This window comes from Euleptes europaea, chromosome 7 (genome assembly GCF_029931775.1).
Source record: "Euleptes europaea isolate rEulEur1 chromosome 7, rEulEur1.hap1, whole genome shotgun sequence".
Classification (NCBI taxonomy): domain Eukaryota; kingdom Metazoa; phylum Chordata; class Lepidosauria; order Squamata; family Sphaerodactylidae; genus Euleptes; species Euleptes europaea.
In genome coordinates, this window is record NC_079318.1 from 29,616,645 (window position 1) to 29,642,818 (window position 26,174).

The following is a 26,174-nucleotide window of genomic DNA, read 5'->3' on the forward strand; positions in this document are numbered from 1 at the left end:
CACTAAATGCTACATTTTGCCTTTAACCAGAGAAAAGAACGAGCCTTGGTTACTTACCAGTGAAGGCTCCTTCTGCTCTGGGAGACAAAGGCCATCTTCAGCTCGGGTTCTTGTGCTTGCTTATCTGGGAGGCAGGAAACAAAAAACTGCGGACCTTCCTGTGACCGGGAGGAAGTAGCCCCTCCCCTCTCCTATTACTCCAGTATTTCTAGAGCTTTGACTTTAATAATCCCACAGTAAATTTTCTTTCTTTTTCTTTTTTTTACAGGAAGACCGGACTATAAACAACAACAGTGGATAATGGATAACGGAAACACAAACAAACAATGGCAAGAGGTCAACCTGACAACACAATAAACAACGAAGGCTATCATTTCTGTGTTGTGTGTATTTGCTGAGGAAGGTACTGTAATCGTGTAGTGCCAATTTAGGTGTAGTAGGTATTAATGCTCCTGATTGGGAGGGGAAGATGGCCTTCGTCTCCCAGAGCAGAAGGAGCCTTCACTGGTAAGTAACCAAGGCTTGTTCTCACTCTGAGAGACAAGGCCATCTTCAGCTCGGGACGTACAAGAGCTTATGAATCTGAGCTTATTAAACCTCCTTCACACACTGCAGCACCTTTTTCCCAAAGGTAGTATCTGCAGAGGACAGCAGGTCTAGCTTGTAGTGTCAAATAAATGTAGAGGAAGACGACCACGTGGCTGCCCTGCAAATTTCCTCTACCGAAACCCGTCAGGCGAAGGCAGCAGAGGTAGCTGTGCTTCTGACGGAATGTGCCATGATATTAGTGGGCACTGGTAGGCTGGAGGCTTTATACGCCTGAACAATACAGCTTTTGATGTTGTAGCTGGCAGCTCTGGACATCGCCATACCTTTGCTCGGAGCCGTCAAAGTGACGAACAATGAGTCGGAAAGCCTAAGGTGTTGAGTAAGCTTTATGTAAATTTTTAATGCTCTTCTGAGATCTAGAGAATGCCAAGACTTCTCTTGTGGAGAGGAAGGATCTGGGTGAAAGGTTGGGAGAACAATGTCCTGTTCCCTATGAAATCTCGTGTTCACCTTCGGTATGAAAGACTGATATGGTCGTAGCACTACTCTATTTTTATGGAATATACAGAGGTGGGGAGCTACCGACAGTGCCCCCAATTCGGAAACCCATCTGGCCGAAGTTATGGCAGTTAAGAATAGAACTTTTAATCTAAGCCACTTCAGGTCTACTGTCCTAAGTGGCTCGAATGGAGGCTTAGTAAGGGCAGTAAGAACTGTGTGTATCTTCCAAGTCGCAAATCGATGCGACACTGGAGGAGATGTTGATTTGACCCCTCGAAGGAAGGCTTTAATGTGAGGATGCTTTAAGAGTGGGTATCCAGGTACCCGGGGCACCAGAGTAGCTATGGCTGCTAGTTGCCTCCGCAAGGTGGCGCACCCAAGGCCTAGTTTATGGCCTTCTTGGAGAAAGGTTAAGATATCCGAAACCATAGGTTTAAGGGGATCTACGGATCTGTTTCTGCAACAGGAGTCAAAAACCTTCCAAGTGGCATTATAAATGCGAATGGTAGATGGTCGACGTGAGGCTAAGATAGTGGTTATGATATCTGGCGTACAGCCCAAAGTCAGAAGCCTCTTCCTTTCAACAGCCAAACGGTCATCTTGAACCACTGAGGGTCCGGGTGGCAAACTGGACCCTGAAGAAGCAGGTCGTGATTCACGGGGAGACGCCACGGCTCCCTGAAGGACATTTCACGGCCGGATACCAAGGGCGCCTTGGCCAATCCGGAGCTACCAGCAGAACTGTGGCCTTTAGAAGCCGGACACGGCGAATGACTCTTGGAATTAAGGGCAGGGGGGGAGGCGTAAAGGAGACCCGCCGGCCAAGGGGACAACAAGGCGTCCGTCGCTTCCGCGGCTGGATGCTTGTAGCGGGTGAAAAACCATGGAAGTTGGTGATTTGCATTGGATGTGAACAGATCCAGTACAGGGGTCCCGAATTTTTGGGTCATAAGATGGAAAACCGCCGGATTAAGCTCCCACTCTCCCTCGTCCAACTGTTGGCGACTGAACCAATTGGCCTGCACGTTCAGAACACCCCTTATATGTTCGGCTGTCAAAGACTGGAGACGATGTTCCGCCCAATAGAGAATCCTCGAAGCTTGTTTGTGCAGGATGGACGACCGTGACCCACCCTGTTTGTTTAGATGGGCTTTTGTGGTCACATTGTCCGTCCTTATTAGAAGGTGTTTGTCCTCTATTTGCAGGGCAAAATGTTGTAATGCCATCCAGACTGCTTTCATTTCGAGAATATTGATACTTTGACCCAGTTCTGATTGACTCCAGAGCCCCTGAGCCGGTTGGCCCCTGAAGGTGGCCTCCCACCCTGACAAACTGGCGTTGGTAAATAGTTGTTCGGGAAGTTCGTGGATGTATGGAAGACCCTTGCACAGGTTTTCCGTGACCGCCCACCATGACAGAGACAGGCGTATTGTCTTGGGAAGAATAAGGTTCCTGTCTCTTTTCTTCATGATGTCTTGTTGGAACTGCAAGAGGAACCACTGAAGCGGCCTGGCATGGAAGCGCGCCCAGGGTACTGCAGGGATGCAGGAAATCATATGCCCCTGCAGTTTGGCAAGAGTCATTAGTTTGGACGAAGACGACCTGATGACCTTCCTGGTCAAGGCTGCGATCTTGAGTGCCTTGTCCAAGGGTAGAAAAAGAGCATTCTGAGTGGTGTCTATCAACACCCCCAGGTGTAATAGAGTCTGAGTAGGCTCCAGGTGACTTTTTCTGATTGATCAGAAATTTGGAAGAATCTTCAGAACCAAGGTCGTATGTGCTATGCTCAGTTCTTTTGATGGAGCACAAATAAGAATGTCGTCCAGGTACAGATGTACCTGGACCCCCTGGGCTTGCACTAGGGCTATCAAGGCTACCAGGACCTTGGTGAAGACCCTCGGGGCTGAGGAAAGTCCGAAGGGCATGGCCCGAAATTGGTAATGACAGTCCTGGAAGGAGAACCTCAAGAATTTGCGATGTGTGGGATGCACAAGGATGTGCAGATAGGCCTCGGTGAGGTCTATCGAGGTAAAGTAAGCGTGGGGACGTAGGGCCTCTTTGATGGATTTCAGGGTCTCCATCCTGAACCGCCTCTTGATGACATACCTGTTGAGGAACTTGAGGTCCAGGATGGCCCTTCAGTCCCCGTTCCTCTTGGGGACTGTGAAGAAGAACGAGTAAATTCCGCAAGAGCGTTTTAATGACTCTACGGTTTCGATGGCCCGAATGTTTAAGAGGTGGTTTACCGCCTCTGCAGTGCGTAGGTGCTTTGTTTTGGACAGAGGTCGATGAAAAGATACCATGCGGTTTGGGGGATGATGTGCAAACTCTATTTGATACCCCTGGGATATGACTTGTGTCACCCAAGCGTCCGACTGGATGTCTGACCAAGGAGTAACAAAGTGGGTGAGACGCCCTCCCACTGGAAGGGAGTTGGCGTCACTGTTTAGCTCTCTGGCGGGAGTTAAAATTTTGTCTGTCGGAGCTGGGCTGTGAAAATCTGGGCCGTGAAAAATGGCCCCCCTTCCAAAAGGAGCCCCTGGGCTGCGACCACTGGCCCCTTCTCTGGTCATTATGAAAACGCTGGAGTGTATGAGATGATCTAAATGACCCAGAGGAGCCCCTGTTATCCCTGCGTAAACTCTTGGGCAGGGCCTTCTTTTTATCCCTCGTCTCTACGAGGATGGAATCAAGCTGGTCTCTGAATAGTTTTTCTCCCTGGTAGGGAAAACCCATTAGTTCTGCTTTGGAATGGATGTCCGCCTGCCAAGGACGGAGCCAAAGAGCTCTCCTTGGGGCTGCCTGCATGGCAATAGCCCTAGCCGAAAAGGACAGGTGTCCAAAGTAGAGTCAGCCAGGAATGTGACTGCCTTGAGGACACGGGACACCCCTTCCAGCGCCTTCCTGTTGTTCTCAGGAATCACCTGGTTAAGTTTTCTTGTCCAGACTATGGCAGCTCTTGAAATAAGGGCAGAAGTAATTGATGCACTAACTGCCAGTGTAGAGGCCTCATGGGCTCCTTTAATCGCCAGTTCCGCTTTTCTGTCTAGGGGATCTTTAATAGGCCCCATGCTGTCTCTAGCTACCACGCCGTTTGAGTGAAGTGCCACAACAGGGGCCTCCACTAGGGGAATCTGAAGCATTTGCGCAGATGGTTTTGATAGAGTGTAAAACTTTTTTGAAACCGCAGCAACCTGTTTTGAGGCCAGAGGCTTATCCCACTCAGCTTTATAAGCGTAGAGAAGTAATCTGGAACTGGTATAGTCTTAGAAGGAAAATTGTGTCTGTGAAAAAACTCCTTTGCCCCTCTAAGTTTGTCTGGATCCTGAGGCTCGGAGACCTCAGCCAGATCAAGGGCTGCTAGTGATTTAGAAAGAAGAGAAGGAAATTCATCTTGGGGGGAAAGTCTAAGTTGTTTCTCCTCTAATGGGGGAGTCTCTCCCCCTGAAGAAAACTCGCCCTCCTCTAATTCGTCTTCAGAAGAATCTGAAGACATGGACACATTAGTTTTGGAGGGTGGAGGAGCTTTTCTGGCCGCTTTGGTTGGCCAGGGAGTTCCCTACCCCCTTTTGGAATGTTGTGCTGGAGATTGGCAGAAGCACCTTCCTCTCGAGTAAGTCCGTCCCCTTGTAAGGAAGGCGCCGAGGAGACTTGCAGAGCCTGCAGCCCTTCTACAAAAATGTTGCGCACTAACTGAACGAGCTCTGCTTTAAGAGCTAACAGTCCCCCTTCTCCCCCGCCCATCGCGCGGTTCTGAACGTTACCGAGCGCCGCCGCTGTCTCTCCAGCCGTCGATGTTTCTCTCATGCGAACCACTGCAACCTGGATCGGCGCTTGCTGCGCTGGGAGAGCAGCCGCCATGAGCTCACCCCCGTGGGCTGTTGCGGCTGTCGGAGGTGCTCCGCGCCCAGCGGACACGCCATGGAGCTGTTCTGCAGCCGCCGAAAGTGCGACGTCCTGGGAAGCTTCTGAGTGGAGCGGGGGGGGGGAGATATCGGCCAAAGCCGATGTAGTAGCCCGGGGCGCTGTAACGGAAAGGCTAGAAGCCACGCCATCCCTCTTCCCGTGCATCAGGCTAGCAGCGTCGCTCTGATTCTTCTTCTTCAGCGCTGAGGTAGAACCTGCGCTTGCGGTGCCCTTGTGCTTTTTAGAGCCCTTGTTTGAATTATTTGAGGGCTTACGCTTCTTCCCTGAGGGGGAATCTAAAGCGTAACTGCAGGATGGCTCGACCAGATTGCCATGAGCTGTTGTAAGTAAGCCCAGCACTAGATCTTGGGACGAGATATAGTCGTCTCCATGGGCCTCCGCCATTTTGTTTTGGCGGGAAACCTTAAGGCCTAGCCGAAGCTTGCGGCCAAATGTGTTCTGCACAAGGCAGAAAAAACAGACAATTTGGGGGAACGAGAAGGACACCGACACACAAGGACTAAACAAATTTACACTGAACGGTCTGATTTTTAGGTCTAAATCTTATCTTTCGATAGAGCGACAAAGGAACGCTGCTCTCCCGTCAAAGGCAGGAAACAAAACTGGAGTAATAGGAGAGGGGAGGGGCTACTTCCTCCCGGTCACAGGAAGGTCCGCAGTTTTTTGTTTCCTGCCTCCCAGATAAGCAAGCACAAGAACCTGAGCTGAAGATGGCCTTGTCTCTCAGAGCGAGAATAGGGCACTCTTTCAAAAGAGTGAAATAAAAAGGCACAATCCAACTACCGTATTTTTCGCTCCATAAGACACATTTTTTTCCTCCTCAAAAGTGAGGGGAAATGTCTGTGCGTCTTATGGAGTGAATGTGCGCACAGAGCCGGCTGGGCGCGCTGGAGTGACGCGAGCCGGCTCTGTGCGCCCCATTCCAGAGCGCCCAGCCAGCTCTGTGCGCCCCGCCTGCCTCCCAGCTGCCCGTCGGGGCAGGGAACGCCGGCTCACGCCGTCCCAACGCGCACGCGCCCAGCCGGCATTCGCTTCATAAGACAAGTTTTTAGAGGAGGAAAACGATATTTTTTCTTGTTTTCCTCCTCTAAAAACTAGGTGCGTCTTATGGAGCGGTGCGTCCTATACAGCGAAAAATACGGTATATATTGACACTGATGGGCTAGACCACATAATGACCTACATGATATCCCCCACCCCAACATTATTACACTGAAAAATAATATGTGTGTGTGTTAAGTGCCGTCAAGTCGCTTCCGACTCATGGCGACCCTATGAATCAATGTCCTCCAAAATTGCTCAGATCTTGCAAATTGAGGGCTGTGGCTTCCTTTATTGAGTCAATCCATTTCTTGTTGGGTCTTCCTCTTTTCCTGTTGCCCTCAACTTTTCCTAGCATGACTGTCTTTTCCAGTGACTCTTGTCTTCTCATAATGTGACCAAAATACAATAGCTTCAGTTTAGTCATTTTAGCTTCTAGAAAAATAATGTAGTAAATAGTTTTAAAAGATCCAGATGGATTTCTTGAGAACCCTGAATAGAACTTATACATTGGCATTCTAGCAACAATCAGACTTGGGCTGCCTAAAATAAGCACACATCATCCCCATGGAGCTTTCTCCCATCCCACTGGTGTATGCATAGCTGCACAAGATGTAAGCAGCCTGTAGATTACAAACCTGCTTTACAATGTGCTGTTCATCTTTTTGTCCAACCTGCCCTCTACATATTTGTCTGCTGAAGCACACACAAACTAAACAAGCTGCTGAACAAAGCCAGACAGGACTGTATTTCTGGAGATGTCCTCAAGGAAATTTATCAAAAGGAAAAAAGGGACAAGGAAAACTTGTTCTTCAGAACCTAAACACAGCATTATGCAGAGTCCATCCATTCACAAGATGCTTTATCTGGGGCGCAGGGAAGCATTTTAGGCTATACCATCAGTGGAAGTCCTTTCAGTGTGGCTAATAGTAACATTGAAAATAACTATTATAAGAATCCCATGTGATTTGACTGCGCTCCTTTGAAAGAGCCAAGAGCATGCCTCATAGGCAGATCCTAAAACAAAGCAGCAAAGAAAAGCTAACTCCTCCTTTCACAGGAACACAAACTAGCTCTTCCCAAACTATGTAAAGGGTCACTGTGGAACTGCTGGTATTTAGAAACAATAAACATTTTGAAAATTGAGAGTAAAGACCAGACTTGTTTTAAAATAAACATTAATAAATAGGTCAAACTGATGAATCAAAACACTGAAGACATACTCATGGCGAACAGAGTTAAAATACCTGAAAAAGATTTTAAATATTTATTGTCTCTGGCAATCACAGCAGCTTTCTAAAGCACTTCTACAGGGAAAAAGCCTAACAGCAAAAACAAACTGTTACAGCTGGCAAGAAGAACTGGCAGAGTTGTGACAGATCTGCAACCTAGATACATATTTTAAAACCCCTTAAGAAATCTATCAACCTAGTATGGAAAGTGTTTGGAATGAGAGAAACTAGAAAAAAGCCCATAATGCATCCCAACACTATGGATTACTCAGAAATATTGGTACTTCTCCCTCAACAAAGCAACAATAGGAATGCATACTAAGAGCACAATCCTAAGCAGAGTTATACCTTCTAATGGATTCAGAAGGGTTGCAACTGTTCAGGGCAGCACAGTTTGAATATTAAGTGGAAAGGAAGTCCATCAGCAATAATCTATTGAGGAAAAATTCAGGTGGATCTAGAAATGTAAGAATTCTGAAAACAGCTATCACTTCTACCAATGGAAACATTAAAATAATAATATAAGAAGATACAGGTAACATCCCACTGGTTATAAAGAAGCCTGCACCGAACATTTTTTCCATTTTCCTTTTTGAAGTAAAAGTAGTGTTCAGACATTAGTTTACTAATGTCCCAATTTTAATACAAGTTAAGAAACTGCAAAAACCTTTAAACAGCTTTATTTGGGGTAATAAGAAACCAAGAATTAGTCTGACTACTGTACAAGTTTGATGGCATAGAGGAAGTTTAGGCTAGGGGAGATTTAGGCTATTGCAATATCACAATTTATTACAATATAATGTCCATGGCTCCAGTCTCTGGATTTAAGTATCCACATATTTGGTCATGCTGAGAATTAGATATACTGATTATTAAAAAGGGCAAGAGTCCAGTAGCACCTTAAAGACTAACAAAAATATTTTCTGGTAGGGTATGAGCTTTCGTGAGCCACAGCTCACTTCTTCAGATACAGCTAGAATGTGAATCCATCTGTCTTTAAGTAGAGGAGAGTGAATTCAGACAAGCATTAGTATGTAAATGTTAACAGTATGTACCGTATATACTCGCGTATAAGCCGAGTTTTTCAGCCCCAAAAATGGGCTGAAAAAGCCGGCCTCGGCTTATACGCGAGTCAATACGGGGGAGGGAGGGAGGAGGGAGGAGGGAGGGGGGAAACTTACCGCCGTCGCCGCCGCCGCCGGGCCCGTGCCGCTTCCTGCCGCCGGGTGCGGCCTGGGGCAGCCTTCCTGCAGCTGCAGGATGGCTGCCCCGCCCCCCCCGGCCCCCGCCGCCATTTTTCCCGGGCGGGAGGGGCCATGGGCAGCCATCCTGCGGCTGCAGGAAGGCTGCCCTGGCCCTTCCCGCCCCCCCCCCCGCCATTTTTCCCGGGCGGGAGGGGCCTTGGGCAGCCTCCTGCAGCCGCAGGATGGCTGCCCAAGGCCCCCCCGCCCCCGCCGCCATTTTTTTCAGGCGGGAGGGGCCTTGGGCAGCCATCCTGCAGCTGCAGGAAGGCTGCCCCGGCCCTTCCCGCCCCCCCCGCCATTTATTTCGGGCGGGAGGGGCCTTGGGCAGCCATCCTGCAGCTGCAGGAAGGCTGCCCTGGCCCTTCCCGCCCCCCCGCCATTTTTCCCGGGCGGGAGGGGCCTTGGGCAGCCTCCTGCAGCCGCAGGATGGCTGCCCAAGGCCCCCCCGTCCCCGCCGCCATTTTTTTCGGGCGGGAGGGGCCTTGGGCAGCCATCCTGCGGCTGCAGGAGGCTGCCCTGGCCCTTCCCGCCCCCCCCCCGCCATTTTTCCCGGGCGGGAGGGCCTTGGGCAGCCTCCTGCAGCCGCAGGAAGGCTGCCCAGGCCCCCCCGGGACGCGCCGCCGCCGGACCCTCGCCGCTGGAGAGCCCTGTCAGGTAAGCCTGCGGGGGGGGGGGAGGGGTTATAAGCCGACCCTCGGCTTATACGCGGGTGCCTAATTTTTCCCCATTTTTGGGGAGAAATTAGGCACCTCGGCTTATACGCGGGTCGGCTTATACATGGGTATATACGGTAAATATGAATAGCAGGCGTGATGGGATTAGGTGTGGTATGAAGAGTCTGTGATGTCCAGGGGAGAGATGGGTGTGGAGAAATCAGCATTGGTAATGAGCCATGAATGCAAGGTCTTTATTCAGCCCAGGTAAATGCATTGACTTTAGTTTGACTATCAACTGTAATTCAGCAACTGTAGCAAATATGTTTTACTTAGAATGCTATCAAGCAGATGATGCAACAACCAGCAAAATAATCCACATAGTTTTGAATTTGAACTCTGCATTCTACAGCCAAGAGATGGGTGTAACCTAGTTTAGGAAGATCAACAGATGCTCTCACTGTCAGCAATTGAATCAAAACATTATTGCTTTAAGCAAAATACTAAATCTGAATTGGTAAACTACAAACAAGCATTTGCTTTTGTTTGTATCTGAAATCAAAATTACTTAAACACTAACTCCCATCTCTTACACAAAGCTGACAATATTTAGTCCACTACTCTCAAACAGTTAAGTAACTAAACATCACTTTGTTTCTTCTGTGGGGCACTAAAACCTTTTGATGAAGAAGAAAAAAACCCCACAATCTCACAAAGTCCCTCTTATCTTGCTTCCTTTGGCCTTGGTCTCCCTGTCCCTGAGGTCCAGAAATATTGAACAGGTTTAGTAGCCAGCCATTATTTGTGTTTAACCCCCCCCATTATTAACTCAGAGTAGAGAGGCAGTGAAAATCCCACCCATCTCTCTCCCCCAAATATCAGAAGACTTGGAGGGGGGAACTGTTTTCTCAATTCATACCAAGCAGTCAGAAGCAGTGAGATTCTTTGGGTAGAATTCTAACTCGAGAAAGTGGTGGATCCAAAGATAGATGGAATGATAACAGATGGAACGATTTACCCAAATCAGCCTACCATAATATAGACAAGTGCAATATGCCACAAGTGAAAAACAAGACTAGAAATACACTCAGAGCCAATAATTCTGTAGTCTAAGTGTGTTTAATCTTTCCATTCAAATAAAGACCCTTAAATTTAGTTTTCTAAATATTTGTATTAGATGAGGAGTGAAAAGTCAAAAGCCAAAAACCTAACATGTGTTAATAAGACCCCAAGGTAGCTTGACTACCTTGCCTTCTGGAACTCAGTCAGCCCAGTAAAATAATTCATTCACCACACAGCATGCTTTAAGGGCACTCCAAACAGTAATTGATTTTTGCCTCTTCCAAGTGAGAGGCTGGTTTCTCCCCTCCCCTTAGTCTTCTGGTACCTCAGAAGATTTGCCTCTCTTACACGCACATAAACAAGCAACCTTCCCTCCAGGTTTTTGCCAGGTGTGTAGAATTCCAGGGAGGAAGCATCTATTGTTCCATGGTCCATAACTGCAGACACTAGGAAAATATGCCTAATTACCAATTATGGCAGGCCTATAATAATGGAAACTTTCTGGTGCTGCTCCTGCATTACACACACCTTATCCTTTGCCTGGTTCTTGCTTTCTTGTTTGGACAGCTTCCCATGGCTGTTACTCCAGCTACAACTTTCTGGCAAGGATAACTGCTACGCTCTGGGAAAACCAGCACCAAATGAATGTCTTTGTCAGCTCAGCTGCCACTTTCAAACCTTCACCCTGTAGCCCAGTAACCACTGACTGTGCCCCTGGCACAATATACACTACTTGTTAGCACTATATACAACACTTACCATCCAAGTACATTCTGCTTTAAGAAGCCAGGCAACCTTCACAAAACAAAGCCTATGGTCCTGCAGACCATTCATTCCTAGTCTTAAATTCATTCTCCTGTTCTAGCAGCCCTTGGTGGAAATTTCTTGATAGGCACTCATGAAAGCAGTGCCTCATTTGAAATTGTTTCACTCTGTAGGTAAAGATCCCCTGTGCAAGGACCAGGTCATTCCTGACCCATGGGGTGACATCACATCCCAACGTTTACAAGGCAGACTTTGTTTACGGGGTGGTTTGCCAGTGCCTTCCCCAGTCATCTTCCCTTTACCCCAAGCAAGCTGGGTACTCATTTTACCGACCTTGGAAGGATGGAAGGCTGAGTCAAGGCGGCTACATGAAACTGACTCCCGTTGGGATCGAACTCAGGTTTTGAGCAGAGCTTGGACTGCAGTACTGCAGCTTATTACTCTGCGCCACGGGGCTCATGTGTTTCACTCTGTAGGTTGATTCATATCCTCAATAGCCACAACATCCTCCTGTTCACCTTAGACTTGAAACTGAAAGTGTGTATTATTCATGATATTAGTCAGATAAAACAATGCATGACAGTGTCATTAATATGCCCTCCTCTGTATCAAAAGCAGACACAGCTTGCTTTACTGCTCAAGTTTAAAAAGGTCAAGAATCCGTCTACAATTCCTCTTATCCACTTATATGCTGCTTTGTCTGAGCCAAGGTTAATCAGATTACTGGGTCCATGCTTTGCTATGCAATGGCAAAAGAAGGTTTACCTAAGAAGTGTTTTCACCTAATCATAACTGAGTCGAATGAGGCACTTCCCTTTCGCTTTGAAATAAAACATTTTAATGCAAGGATTTTACACAAAATTTACATGCCTTAGTAATGTCAGAACAGTTATACTGGACTTCATCCCCCCCCCCACTTTCCTTCCTTCTCCTCCTATAGTATGCACTGCCCTTAAGATACCTGACAGAGTTTTGATTTGGTACCTACTACATGTTGTTTTGTTTATGTGTTGCTTTGTACGTGAATGGTATACCTAGTTTCAAGCGTTCTCTTACTCCTATGATCTAAAAATTAGTTTTGGAGCAAGGACAAATTTTCTAGAAGTTACTTAACATGTTGGCATCCATGTTACGGGGTTAAACTAGTTTGGCATTTGGGTGCACTCCAAACAATGATTCTGAAATTGGGTAGGACTTATTTACTTCACCTTTCTCCCCAACAGGGATCCAAAACAGATTACATCAGGGGTTCTCAACAAGGGGGAATTCCCCCCTGGGGGGGATTTTAGGGTTCGGGGGGGGGGGGGGAAATGGGACCACTATTCAGCAAAATGCATATTATTTGGAATGCACCTTTTGAGATAGAGTATTTTAGGAAGGGGGAATTATATTCTGAATAATGGTGAAAGGGGGGAATGGAGCAAAAAAGGTTGAGAACCACTGGCTTACATCATTCTTCTCTCCTTCATTTTATGCTCACAACAACCCTGTAATGTAGGTTAGGCAGAGTGTGTGACTGGCTAATGGGTACCCAGCAAACTCTCATGGCAGAGTAGGCATTCGAACCTGTCTTCCAGGCACTCTGGCACTCTAATGCAACACTGAAAATTGGGTGGGGGACAAATGTAGGGTTAATTTGCTTCGCTTAACCTCAGACAGCATTGGGTGTTGGGGGGGGGGGATAAGTCTACACATTTGGATCATTATTAGCCCATCAAGAGACCGTACATCAAGGGATCCTAGCAGGGCATAACTGTCAGGTGTGTGTATATGACATGAAGCCTTTAAAAGGAACAAGAGGTCTACAAATGCCTCCCGTATCACCATTATGTTCACACACAGGGTTGGGAGAGGAGCTCAATTATGCACGATGGTGAGTGATCATTCCACATGTGCAGGGACTATGCTTCCAGTAAGACTGAATCACGTCCAAAATATTTCCTGAGAGAACATGGACAAGATCAGGAAAAATGCCTTGTGAGTGTCATGAAATCTGGGGACAGCATTCTACTACACAAAAGAAACAGAGGTTAAGGCATGCGAGCAATATGCCTTTCAGCCAAGGTCAAAGGTCAGTCTTTTCTAGGAGGTTGCTGTCCATGTTTTTTAAAGAGAAACACTGGCCCTGATCCAGAATGGGTCCCTACAGAACAAGTCTGAACTAGTGGTCTACCTAAAAGCAGCATTAACCAAACATAATAATATATTGGGCTTTTTGATGAGAGCCTGTCAAATCAGTCAGAAACAGACAGAGAGTGGCATTATAAACAAAGTGGAAAGGCTGATGATCACCAACACAAATAACAAATACAGAAATTCTCCCTTAATAAAAATGCAGTTTCTTTCCTCCTGTCCAACCTAACATGAGATTAGAAGCTTTACATCTTAAAAACGTTTCATCTATATCCAAGCAGTTAAGTATAATCAGCTTGTAAGGTGTCACATGATTCCTATTTCTAGTATTCATCTACAGTGATATGTAACTCCACTTCCCAAAATAGTACTCAAAGTCCTTTTGTATAAAGTATTTGCTATGAATATATTAAAGTTCTCTCACAGGCATCAAAAATGTAATTTTTTCCTGAAAGATTAACCCTTAAAAAAATCTCTACACAGGTAATTTCTTTTTAAGGAAATATTTTGTTTGTTTGACAGTGAACCTAAATAGACCAACTGCAACACCACTGTCTCATTTCTTCATTTATATCCCCTTCTCCTCAACAAGGATCCAAAGAAGCAATTTGTAGCAATTTACTTTCACATACAGATGAAGCTATGTTGGGAAGAGGAGAAGAGTTTCAAATTCTGAAAACAAATAGACTAATAATTAAAATAATTATATACTGCTTTTCTTTACACAGAGTGAACCCAAGGAAGTTAATCCATGAATTTAAATAATGACATATGGGTTCAAAGGATTTACAAGTACATTGGAAGTAATCATAAAGTAGGCTATGAGCCCCTGAAATAGACCCTTAGATCAGACAGTACAACTACCAGTAGTAACCCATCATTGAAATCCCAAGATCAACTGTTGCATGCAAACTCCTGGAAGCCACATCTCCATTACAATTAATTCCAGCTCTTAACTCTTGCTGTTCAAGCTCAAACTGCAACTGATTCTCTACCTCTCACCCCATTAGATTATTATCCAAAGGCTGAAGAGGCATTTCCAACTATTAAACTCTTATCAGGAGCCAGATTATGTAGAACCATAGTAAGATTCACCGATAATAAGCAAGACACCTACAAAGAGAAAACAAAGCAGAAAGAGCTTGGGAGATATGGTAATCAAGGAATTAGATTTGAAAAGAACAGCCAAATCTTTACAGAAGTTCTCTAGTGTGCAAGTAATTGAAATTAACACCTCACAATCCAGTTAACAGTAAAAGTGACGAGAATATATTCCTAACCAAATTATAAACTGCAAGCAATTTATTTTCTTCCAAAACCGCAATTTCTCTAACTCCTTGTCAGAATACAGTGTACAAGAGCTAAGAAGTTTAAAAGAGATTTGCTTGCAAAGTTAGAATACTTTGCCAAAAAAATTAGATTCAATTAATACTTATACTATTATATGCAAGCATCTGCAAATCCACATGCTAGATCAAGAAGAACAAGTGTGCCCCACTCCTCTGATGAGAAGGACTTCCAGCCAACCAGCCTCTTTCCCCAAGCTGACTCTGGTGCTGCTGTTCTGAAATGCTAAAAAATGACAACATCTTGACCTATATCTTCTCCATACTCTACCACAGCCAACAGAAATCCCTGCTTCTTTCCCCAAGGGCTCAGTGCATGCCAGAGAGAGGGGAGGGGTTGGCCGTGAGCATGAACAGAGGCTGAGTAATAAGCCAAGTTAGAGATTTTGAGTCTAGTTTAAACAGCATACGTATTCAGCACTACTCTTACCTTCGCTTTTCAGAATAGTCAAGTACATTCATAATTCATTGCTTATGACATATTATTGCTCAGAAAACTTGTTATTTTAGATCAAAGATGAGGAAATGGATCACTTCTTAGAACAGGCCAAGAAGCATTTTTAAATTATAGGAAATTGTTTAATGTTTAAAACTCAACTATTGTGCTCAGTTCAGACATCATGCCTGACCTTGTATAATGCTTCCATCGCTATAGGAGTGGCCTCTGGAAATGGAGCAATGGCCACAATCATATTCTTTCAGACATCAAGCCAATCAGTCACGATTTGGCAAAACATCTGGATTAAGCCTAAGAGAAAGAATGCAATACGATAAGCTGCATAGCAAACTTTACTTCCTTCAAGATTTTGTAGAAAAAAATGTTCTGTGTATCAGCTTGCTGGGTATGCTTAAAGTAGGCAGGTTTGGACTAAAATATCCACTGATGTCTTCCAGCTCTTCTTTAAGAGCTTTTAGACCTTATTACATGTCAGGAATATTTATAAAGCCCTAATGTAGCACAGTGATTAAAAGCAGCAACTATGAGCCAGGAAGTCCCAGGTCAAATTTCTGCCCAGCCATGAACTCACTTGGTATCTTAAGCAATATACTTTCAGGTTCAGCTTCCCAACCCACATAATATGGGGAAGCACAATATTCAGTTTACCAATCTGCTGTAGGGATTTCTGTGAAAAGCTACATGAAATGTTTTGACAACTACTTGAGACAAAACAAAATCTCTCATACGTTCAACATTTGGCAGCTTTTCCAGTTGCTGTTTTTAATTTCAAACTTAAGTTTTACTTTTGAAATTGTTTTGAGATTTAAAAAAAAAAAACAAGATGGTTTTAACTTGCAGATAGCTGCCTGCAACCTAAGATTTGGTTGGTTATTTCAAATTATATGAACTTTAAATCATAAATCTTTGTTAACCCTGTAATTCCTAGTTACATACATCTCTCGTCTATGCCCATGCTTTCCTCCCCATTTTTCCTCCTCCCCTCTGTTCCGCTGGACTACTTGTTTTTTAAATCTTCATTTTCTAAACCTCACCTCCTCCATTTTCCTATGTCAGCTATTCTTTAAGGCCCCTACTTCCTCAAGCTTTCCTTCTGAAAGCTCTTCTGCTTGTCTTACTGCTTCTACAATCTGAAAAGTTCAGTCAATGACAAAAAGAGACCTTTCTGCCAGCCTCATTCCTCTGTGACATTCAACTGTCCACTGCGAGAAAAGTCATCATCAAAACTACGGAACTATGGATATGTTCACTCAACGAAAATATTAATGCTATATGAGTAACAGACATTAAACACGCTAATGCACTAGTCTGTAATTTTGGTAGATAAAAGCTATTTGCAAGTAACAGTATCTCCAACATTTTAACAGGTCACATTTTCATCAATGCTATTCAGTAGAACCTTACAGTAAGACTAGTTTATGGGGATGGGCATGAAGAAGGGGTGAAAGAGGAGGTATGGGCACAGACTGTGGTCTTTTTGTGTAGCACTGCTCTAGACACTCAAATAAGATTTTATGCTTTAGGCTATCTGTTTTGAAAATGATGGGAATATGTGAAGGGTAACCAGAGGTTGGTTCAAAGTCAAGAAAGAAACCCTAAGGAATAATCCCACCTAATATCTGTGATCAGTAGGGTTGCCAGCTCCAGGTTGGGAAATACCTGGAGATTTTGGTGGTAGAGCCCAAGGAGGTCAGGGTTTGAGAAGAGGAGGAACTTCAATGGGGTATAATGCCATAGAGTCCACCTATCAAAGTGGCAATTTTCTCCAGGTGAACTGATCTCGATCATCTGGAGATCAGCTGTAATAGCAAGAGAACTCCAGCCACTAGCTGGAGGTTGGCAACCCTAATGATCTGACCAAAGGAAAATGAAAATACTGTTTTGTATAGTGCAGGAAACTGAGGAGCTCTCCAAATGGTATAAGATTCAAGAGTCAAAAGGCTGCAACAAAGAGCTCATCGAATTTGTATTACTCACACTAGATTTCCACCTCAGCAGTAACTACTGGCAAAGGAAAATGAAAAGCAGAAAACGCTCCGTTAATATACATGGTGCAATAAATTCCACAACTGTGAATGTTGTTGCTGACTTGCAACAGATGAAAGTGGGCTGGCCCACAAAGTTAAAAACAACAGTGATGGTTAGCAGGTGCACTACACTTTGACTTTGCTATAAACTGCCTGCCAAGACTGGAGCACCGTAGCGACTATACTAAACGGTCATGTTGGAACTACTTTGTACATAATTTAGCCATTTTGGTCCACAATTTAGCCATTTTTGTTCATGTGGATTTCTACATTTTTAAAACACATTACTATACTGAATACTGGTTTCTTCTCTCAAATAATCCTATTTACAAACACAATTCCTTGTCTTAAAATACTCCTTTTGCTTGTGTCATTGCACCAAAAAGGAACTGTCACAGTCTAGGAACCTGAGTATATTCTTTCAAATAAATATTTTATGAATACCTTTAGTTCCAAGTGAAAAGGACACAAGGAAACACCATCGGTTACTCATATCCTTTTCTCTGTCCTTTTTAAAAAAGTAACAGTGAATGGCAAATAGTACTTGCATGTGCTCATACAGAACACAGTTGGCAGTGTATATTTCAAAACAATACATAGCTCTGGTCCTCAGATACCTGCCTTACTGAGAAAACAGGGCTTACTATAAGCTCTGTAGTCTGAACAGCTACAACCCCTTTTTTATGCATTTAGCAATTTCCTGATGCTAAAGTGACTTAGATTAACTGAATAGTAAATGGAGCTGAATAGTAGATGTTCCAGCGTACAATTCTGAGCAGAAGCCCTCCTCTTCCCTTCCCCCACCACAGCATCCGGCTCCAAGCAACGAGTGGATGAGATCACAAAAGAAGGCTCATCCGTAGATCTGTCATCTGATTCTCAGTCGAGTCAGCTTCCTCTTCCCCAACACGCTTGATATTTCAAAACCACGCCAAGATTTTTATTGCCTTTGAAACCCATGCATCGCCCTTCTAAAAAGGCTACAATGACTAGGCACGTCTTTCATTAACAAAACAAATGATTTTGTAATGATGCCTTCTACAAAGGGCCATTATCTTCCCGATATACAGGTAGTTTGAGAAGCCATATGCATTCCCTTTTATACACAGAAAATCACAAACAGCAGCAGAAGAAAAAGAGAGGGAAGACTTGCTATTTTCCTTCCCTTGGGGTGTCCTTTTTAAAAAGTGTAAAGCCAGGCATCATTTTAGAGGGAGGATTCTTACAGCACAATCGGGTCGAATGGCAAACTGGAAAAGAGAAGCAGTTTTTAAGGGGGAAGAAACATCTCTCCCTCCCCCGTCAATTTGTTGCAAAAAAAAAAAAAAGTTAAGATCTAAAGCCCCCCCCAAAAACAAGCAAATGGGAAACAAAGGAGAACCTTCACCACGCCTGCAGACAAGCAGAATAAACGCACAAAAGAATCTCCCCTCTCCACCCACCCCCCGATGACTTCCAGAGGAGCAGAGAGTGTATTATGTAGGGAAGCGGATGGAGACACCGAAGGCAAAAAAAAGAAGAAGAAAAGGGGAATAGAGAAAAGGGAGCATCCTCCTCTCACAGGCGAGGAGGAGATCTGTTATCAGAGAGGAGGGAAAGGAGGAAAGAGGAAACGGAGGCTTAAGCAGCTCCATCTGTATCCAATCTGGGCCATCCCCCCTCACATCCATAAAGCAGCAGCAACCGCCTCTATTCATTCCAACAGGGGCAGCGCGGGGCGGACACAGAGAGCAGAAAGCCCAGGCAGCCGTGCAGGAGGGTTTTTATCTTATTGTTATTTTTTAAAATTTTTTAAAGCAAGCCCTACCCAACGTCTGCCTGGCCTGCAAGGCGCACCCCCCCACCCCCACGGCCAACAGCTCGAGGAAGCAAGAGAAGAACAGCGACGCAGCCCGAGAGGGGAAAGAGAAGATAGCCCCCCCCCCTAAACAAATGCACTGTATTTGTTGCTACTGCCCTTTCTGGAGAGAGGGGAGACGCCACCCAGAGGGCCGAGGGTCAGCGGCGGCATCACATACTCCCCCCCCCCAAAAAAAACCGGGGTCTCTGCCTCACCGACCCAGTCCGCCGCGGTTCCCGGCCTTTGCGTGTTGTTCTGCGAGCAGCAACCGCTTCTAACGTTATTCCCAGCATATAGCGGCTAACGGCGCGGAGCCCGGGGAGCGCCAGTGCGCAGGCGCCTGCAGGGAGCGCGCGCGCACACACACGCACAATTATGGACGTGGGGGAAGGGGACTGAAAAGAACGGATCTGCGGTCGCTCAGAGCGAGCCGACTGCGCACGCGCGCGGCCGACCGCTCGCCCCCCCCCTCCGTCCCAGTCGACTCTCACTGCGCAAGCGTCATTTTTCAGACAATGGGAGAGAGGGAAATGTATTCCTGGTTTAGTAGAAAAGGGCAAGCGTCCAGTAGCGCCTTAAAGACTAACAAGAATATTTTCTGGCAGGGTATGAGCTTTCGTGAGCCACAGCTCACTTCTTCAGATGCAGCTAGAATGTGAATCCATCTGTCTTTAAGTAGAGGAGGGTGAATTCAGACAAGCATTAGTATATCAATGTTAACAGTATGTCAATGTGAATAGCAGGCCTGATGGGATCTTCTGCATACCACACCTAATCCCATCACGCTTGCTATTCATATTTACATACTGTTAACATTGACATACTAATGCTTGTCTGAATTCACTCTCCTCTACTTAAAGACAGATGGATTCATATTCTAGCTGTATCTGAAGAAGTGAGCTGTGGCTCACGAAAGCTCATACCCTGCCAGAAAATATTCAGTATCTGAAGAAGTGAGCTGTGGCTCACGAAAGCTCATACCCTGCCAGAAAATATTCAGTATCTGAAGAAGTGAGCTGTGGCTCACGAAAGCTCATACCCTGCCAGAAAATATTCAGTATCTGAAGAAGTGAGCTGTGGCTCACGAAAGCTCATACCCTGCCAAAAAATATTCAGTATCTGAAGAAGTGAGCTGTGGCTCACGAAAGCTCACACCCTACCAGAAAATATTCGTGTTAGTCTTGAAGGTGCTACTGGACTCTTGCCCTTTTCTACTACTGCAGACAGACTAACACGGCTACCCACTGTGAATTATATTCCTGGTTTCTCTCTTTGCCGCTGCAGCATTTGGTGCACACGTGTTAGGGACTGCAAGGAGGAAAAAAAAAAATTCGTTTACCCTTGTTTGAGAGAGGAACACGTTTTGAGGTTCCCATGCTGTGTTTTGCATTTCTGTCGTACATCCCACAGTACTTAAAAGCGATCCACGTCATCTAAGGTTGCCAGCGTTTTCAAAGCATGCTCTGCATCGGCTCAGAAGAAGACAAAAATATCTACTGTGGTGGCGGCAGGCGGGGTAGCCCCTGCTAGGTACATTCCGAGGCATGGGTAGGAGAGAACTACAAATCCCAGAATGCCGTGCGGCAAACTCTTAAAGAAACGCCAACGTATTACAGCGTTGCATGCTGGGCAGTTTAGGAGACTGTATGCCTACGGGAGTCTGTCCGCACCCCTTCGGAAATGGTGCGGGGCGACTGCAGCCCCCCGCCGGCAGAAGCGACCTCGATGTCACCGGCTCAGCGGCCTCGTGGCTCCTCCCGTCGGCTGGACTCCGAAAAAAACAAAAAACAAAACGACCGTTTCTTGGTTGCCTAGCAACAAGTTTTAGCGAGGCGGTCTCCGGCACCCCGGTCCATCCTGGGAATTGTAGTCTCTCCTCCCCGGCGGTTCCGGTGTCGCCTGGAGGCGCGAGGGGAGCCGTTTGGACTACAGCGACCGAGAGCCACCGGTGAAAGGGGGCGGAAGTTGCCCCTCGCGCGCTCCCCGCGGCAAGGAGACCCGCCAGAGGCTGTGCGAGGGAGCTCGGGTAGTCCGAGGGGTCTCGCATTGGCGTCCAGGGCGAGTTCCCGTCGTCGCTCGGCGACATGAGGGAGGGCGGCGGAGAGTCTGAGCTGGAGGAGTCCTTGGAGCGGTATCACCGGAACCTGCGTGGTGAGTGAGTGACAGAGAAGACCCCCCCCCCCCGAGTCCACATTCCCTGGGTCCTCCTGTCATTCCCCCCTTGGGACTCTCTTTTTTTATATATATATTTTTTATTATTTTTCCAAAATTATTAATCACATAGTTTAACAATGACATAAACGGTAAAAAAAAAACAAATAGGTCACATTATTAATTTTTTTGTCTATAATCAAGAATTGTTGACTTCCCCTACACCTCCCTTCATCTTGTGATAAATTAGTAATCTCTTTTGCGCAAAATTCTGATCCTAATACTATTGTTAATATTTATTGATCTCTTTGACATTTATGTTTTTCAAGGGGGGGAGATTAATAGTTAATATATAAAGGAAAGGAAAAAGGAAATACAAATTAAAGGAAGAAGAAAAGAAGTAATAGATCTCACTAATAATAAATGGATTAGTATAATAAAAAGCATTTGATTATTTCCATTAGAAATTAATTATCTTGTAAGTCCTCCATTTCTCCCTAACACTCATTTAATACATATTGTTTTTCTAGTAAATTGATATCATTTTCCCCCTTGGGACTCTTGAGGTCCTCTTACCTACCGCAGCACTGAAGCCCTGTCGTCACTGAGAGATCTACCCTTTGCACAGAAATGCATAATGGATGAAAACTTCTGCAGGCATCTCTCCTGCCCATCACTCAGCGTTCTGCATTCACATGAACACACGAAGCTGCCTTCTACTGAATCAGACCCTGGGTCCCTCAAAGTCAGTATTGTCTACTCGGACCGGCAGCGGCTCTCCAGGGCCTCAGGCAGGGATCTTTCACATCACCTACTTGCCTAGTCCCTTTAACTGGAGATTATGCATGGTTTGGAGAGAGTGGACAGGGAGAAGTTTTTCTCCCACTCACATAATACTAGAACACGAGGTCATCTGCTAAAGCTGGAGGGTGAGAGATTCAAAACAGATAAAAGGAAGTATTTTTTCACACAACGCATAGTTAAATTGTGGAACTCCCTGCCCCAGGATGTGGTGATGGCTGCCAGCTTGGAGGGCTTTAAGAGGGGAGTGGACATATTCATGGAGGAAAGGGGTATTCATGGCTGTTAGTTAGAATGGATATTAGTCATGCAGCATACCTATGCTCTCTAGTATCAGAGGAGCATGCCTATTATTTTGGGTGCTGTGGAACACAGGCAGGATGGTGCTGCTGCACTCGTCTTGTTTGGGGGCTTCCTAGAGGCACCTGGTTGGCTACTGTGCGAACAGACTGCTGGACTTGATGGGCCTTGGTGCGATCCAGCAGGGCCTTTCTTATGTTCTTATGATGCCCGGAATTGAAACTGGGACCTTCATGCCAAGCAGATGCTCTACCACTGAGCCACATCCCCTCTATTTTATCTTCACAACATCCCTATGAGGTAGGTTCCTCATGGCTTTTGGCACCATAAGGACTTTGAGGGTTATAAGAGACTCTTCTTGCACCAGCTAAACTCTGAATGTATGAGCTGGATTCTTCAATCTGGGGAGGGGCCGTGGCTCAGTGGTAGAGCCGCTGCTTGGTGTGCAGAAGGTCCCAGGCTCAATCCCCGGCATCTCCAGTTAAAGGGACCCGACAAGTAGGTGATGTGAAATAGACCTCTGTCTGAGACCCTGGAGAGCTGCTGCCGGTCTGAGTAGACAATACTGACTTTGATGGACCAAGGGTCTGATTCAGTAGAAGGCAGCTTCAGGTGTTCAGGTGTAATTGACCAAGTGAAAGACTACCGCAATGTATGATGCTTGAATACAAGTTTGCACAAGTGATGTGGAGCCTTTAGTTTTTTGTAAACCTTTGGTAAATATAATTCTTTAGCCATAGCGGCTGCAAATTGTTGTACTAATCTCTCCTGTAGAAGCAGGGAAATATATATTTTTTAAAATCTCAGGATTTTTTTTTAATCTTGTGATTTGTGAAACCAAATGGGAAAAGTGGCTGCTTTTCCAAGGAGGTTTCCAGGTCGCAGGTATTTTGATATGCCAATCCATTATTTGCCCCTTAGAGACAGTATAAAGCTGTTTGAATTAACTAAGTGTTGTGGTTCCAGTGGGGTTACCCTGTAAATCTATTGTAGTGAAATAACACAGGAGTCCAGTGGCACCTGAAAGACTAACATGTATTTCGGTATGAGCTTTTGTGTGACAGAACCCATTGCATCCGAAACAGTGTTCTCTGTTCCACAAAAGCTCGTACTGGAATGAATGTTGCTAGTTTTTCAGGTGCCAGTGAATGTTAAGTACTTTGAGTTAGGGTTTGTGGTTAAAACATTTCTTCTATAGACATGGAAAAATATGCCATGCTGTATTCTAGATGCTCTAGAAATTCTCCAGGCTCCACTCCTTGTCTCTTCAAAACCCACCTTGGGCTTTTCATCCCTTTTGACTACTGCACACATGGCAAGGCAAGAAACTAGGTTTGTCATGGTGACTGAACATATATGGGACAGGAAACTGCAGCCAATGTACTTCATGCATGGTGTTCATACTGGTGAACACACGTTTGTTTCACCAACATTGCACATTTTAGATGCACAGCTAAATACCACAGTACATGGGGCAGCCCACAGAGCTTTAACAAGCAGTATGTAGAGCAGATAGTGTAACAATCTAAATGTGTAAATATGCTTTAATACTTCACAAAGTTTTCCTTTTGGAAATTATTGCCAGCATATTTGTTTATTTAAAATATGTATATATCTACCTTTCTCCTAATAATCTCAGGACTCAAGGTTGATAACAGTAATATTTAAAAAATGATAAAACAGTAATATTTTAAAAATGATAAAAACAGCAAACATCAAAACCACAGATATAAAATAAATTAAAAACCAGTTTAAAAACACCTGATGCTTCCATTTGCCCAGGCTCAGGCTGTCCCCATAGTGCTCTAGAATAAGTCTCTTTTAGCCTCACTGGAAAACCAGGAGGGTAGCAGTAGCCCCCAGACTTCTTCTGGGAGGCTGTTCCACAGACACGGGGCAGCCACTGAAAAAGCTCAAGCCTGGACTGTTGCAGAATGTGCCTTGAACACTTCGGGTACTGACAATAAACCTGGTTGGGAAGAACAAAGCTACTACATAGAAAAATGTAGAAAGAGGCTTTTCTTCAAGTATGTGGGCCCTCCAAATCATGAAAGGCTTTTAAGGTCAGCAGCAACACCTTGAATTGGATCTGTAAACTATTGAAGCAACTATTGAAGACACCTCAAATAGGAGTGACATGGTTCCATTGGCTATTCTCAGATAACAAGCAGATTGTTGCAATTTGCACCAGCTGTAGCTTCTGGATAGTCTTCATGGGAAGCCCCATATAGAGTGTGTTAAAGTAATCTAGACTCAGGCCTACCGAAGCATAGATCAGCATGGCCAGATGAGGCATTTTTAAACAGTGGGCTAAGTTCTTGATTTGATTTATCTGGGAAAAAGTGCTTTTTGCTCTCTCCTACAGACTCTGCTTCAATTTGTTTTCCCTGAAATAATGGACCAGGACAGAGACAGCAGTAGCCAGTGGCTGAATCCCAAAATGTGTTTCATATTTAACCATCTCTCTGGAAATAGGCCACAATTTAATAGAGACGAGAGCCTGGATATTGACTTTTAAATACTGGATTAAAATCCACTTTAGAGCCAACTTGAAAGATCTAATGTACTATCTACTAAAGGATTCATACAAGGCCAGCTGGTTCTCGGCAATTTTAGCCAAACTTAATCAAATAGGAATTAACCTGGATGAGTTATTAAAGCTAGAGGAAAAGGCATCTTTTTATATAATCAAACAACTCTTAGATCATGAATATCACAAAATATGCCCGCTCACTCCGCCAATATGTTCCCCACTTAAAATGGGTTTGTCAATATTGCCTGGAAAGATGCAGCAATATTTTAGTACACCTGAGGAGCCTCTTCAATGGAGAGCATTTATGCTAGCACGACTCAATTCCTTTCCATCTAAGGTTTTATACGGGAGATTTGCTAAGACTACCTTCATCAAAAGGGTATGTCCTTGCGGAACGGGCCAGCCGTACTCCTTATAACATATTATCTTAGATTGTCATTTACATGACGAACCCCATAAAAAATTTATATTACCCTTAATCAGCAAATGGATGGCCTCTTACAGAACAACCACATGGCAATTCTTGCTGAACGACATTTCAACTGATGTTACGGTGAAGGTGGCGGAGTTTTTGGCAGAAGCTGTTAAGGTTAAGATTCAAACTTAATTTTAATCTAGATATGTACTACCTGGTTATCTCTGACCTTGTGTCCATCAATATTATGCCAATAAAGGTTATCTGATTCTGATTCAGTGGCTTATTCAGAGTAATTTCACTTGGTGTCATCAACATTTTGATGGCAATGTACTGCAAAACCTTGGACAATCTCATTAAGGGGGCTTGCATAGTATAGGAGATAACACTGAGGCTTGAGAGAAACCCCCATCCCAAGGGGATGATTCAGCATGTCATATTGCAATTTTTAGTGAGCAGTCTGGTAGAACAGACCAGCACTGTCTCAATACTGCTCCACCCAGACCCACCTCACCTTCCATGTACCTCAGCAGAATTACATCGTCCACCATATTAAAGACTGCTGACAGAACTAACAACTATTGAGATGCATTCCATTTTTCGGTTTACTCTGCTCTGGTTAGAGCTCACCTAGAGTATTGTGTTCACTTTTGGCCACCACAGTTTCAGAAGGATGTAGACAAGGATGTGTCCAGGGGAGGGCAACAAAGATGGTGAGGGGTCTGGAGACCAAGGAAAGATTGAAGGACCTGGGTATGTTTAGCCTGGAGAGGAGATGACTGAGAGGTGATGTGATAACCATCTTAAGTACTTAGAATCATAGAGTTGGAAGGGACCACCAGGGTCATCTAGTCCAACCCCCTGCACAATGCAGGAAATTCCAAGCTACCTCCCCCCCACACCCCCAGTGACCCATACTCTATGCCCAGAAGATGGCCAAGGTACCCTCCCTCTCATGATCTGCCTAAGGGCTGTCATATAGAGGATGGTGTGGAGTTGTTTTTTGTTGCCCCAGAAGGTTGGACCAGAACTGACAGGTTGAAATTAAATCAAAAAAGCTTTCAGCTAAACATTAGGAAGAACTTCCTGACAGAGCGTTTCCTCAATGGAACAGGCTTCCTCAGGAGCTCTCCTTTGGAGGTCTTTAAGCAGAGGGTAGATGGCCATCTGTCAGCAATTCTGAATCTGTGAACTTAG

General features: G+C 45.1%; 2 protein-coding genes across 2 annotated transcripts in view; one reads left to right on the forward strand and one right to left on the reverse strand.

Annotated features, from left to right (window-relative positions):
* CEP170 (centrosomal protein 170) overlaps positions 1-18,921 on the reverse strand; it is a 102,074-nt gene extending 83,153 nt beyond the window's left edge. The window contains exon 1 of the mRNA XM_056852564.1: positions 18,876-18,921. The gene's annotated coding sequence lies outside the window, so the exon portion shown is untranslated. The remainder of the gene's footprint in view (positions 1-18,875) is intronic.
* A 1,921-nt stretch (positions 18,922-20,842) lies between these two features.
* SDCCAG8 (SHH signaling and ciliogenesis regulator SDCCAG8) overlaps positions 20,843-26,174 on the forward strand; it is a 123,360-nt gene continuing 118,028 nt past the window's right edge. Inside the window, exon 1 of the mRNA XM_056853342.1 lies at positions 20,843-20,928. Within this exon, the coding sequence (XP_056709320.1) occupies positions 20,862-20,928 (67 nt within the window). The 5' untranslated portion in view covers positions 20,843-20,861. The remainder of the gene's footprint in view (positions 20,929-26,174) is intronic.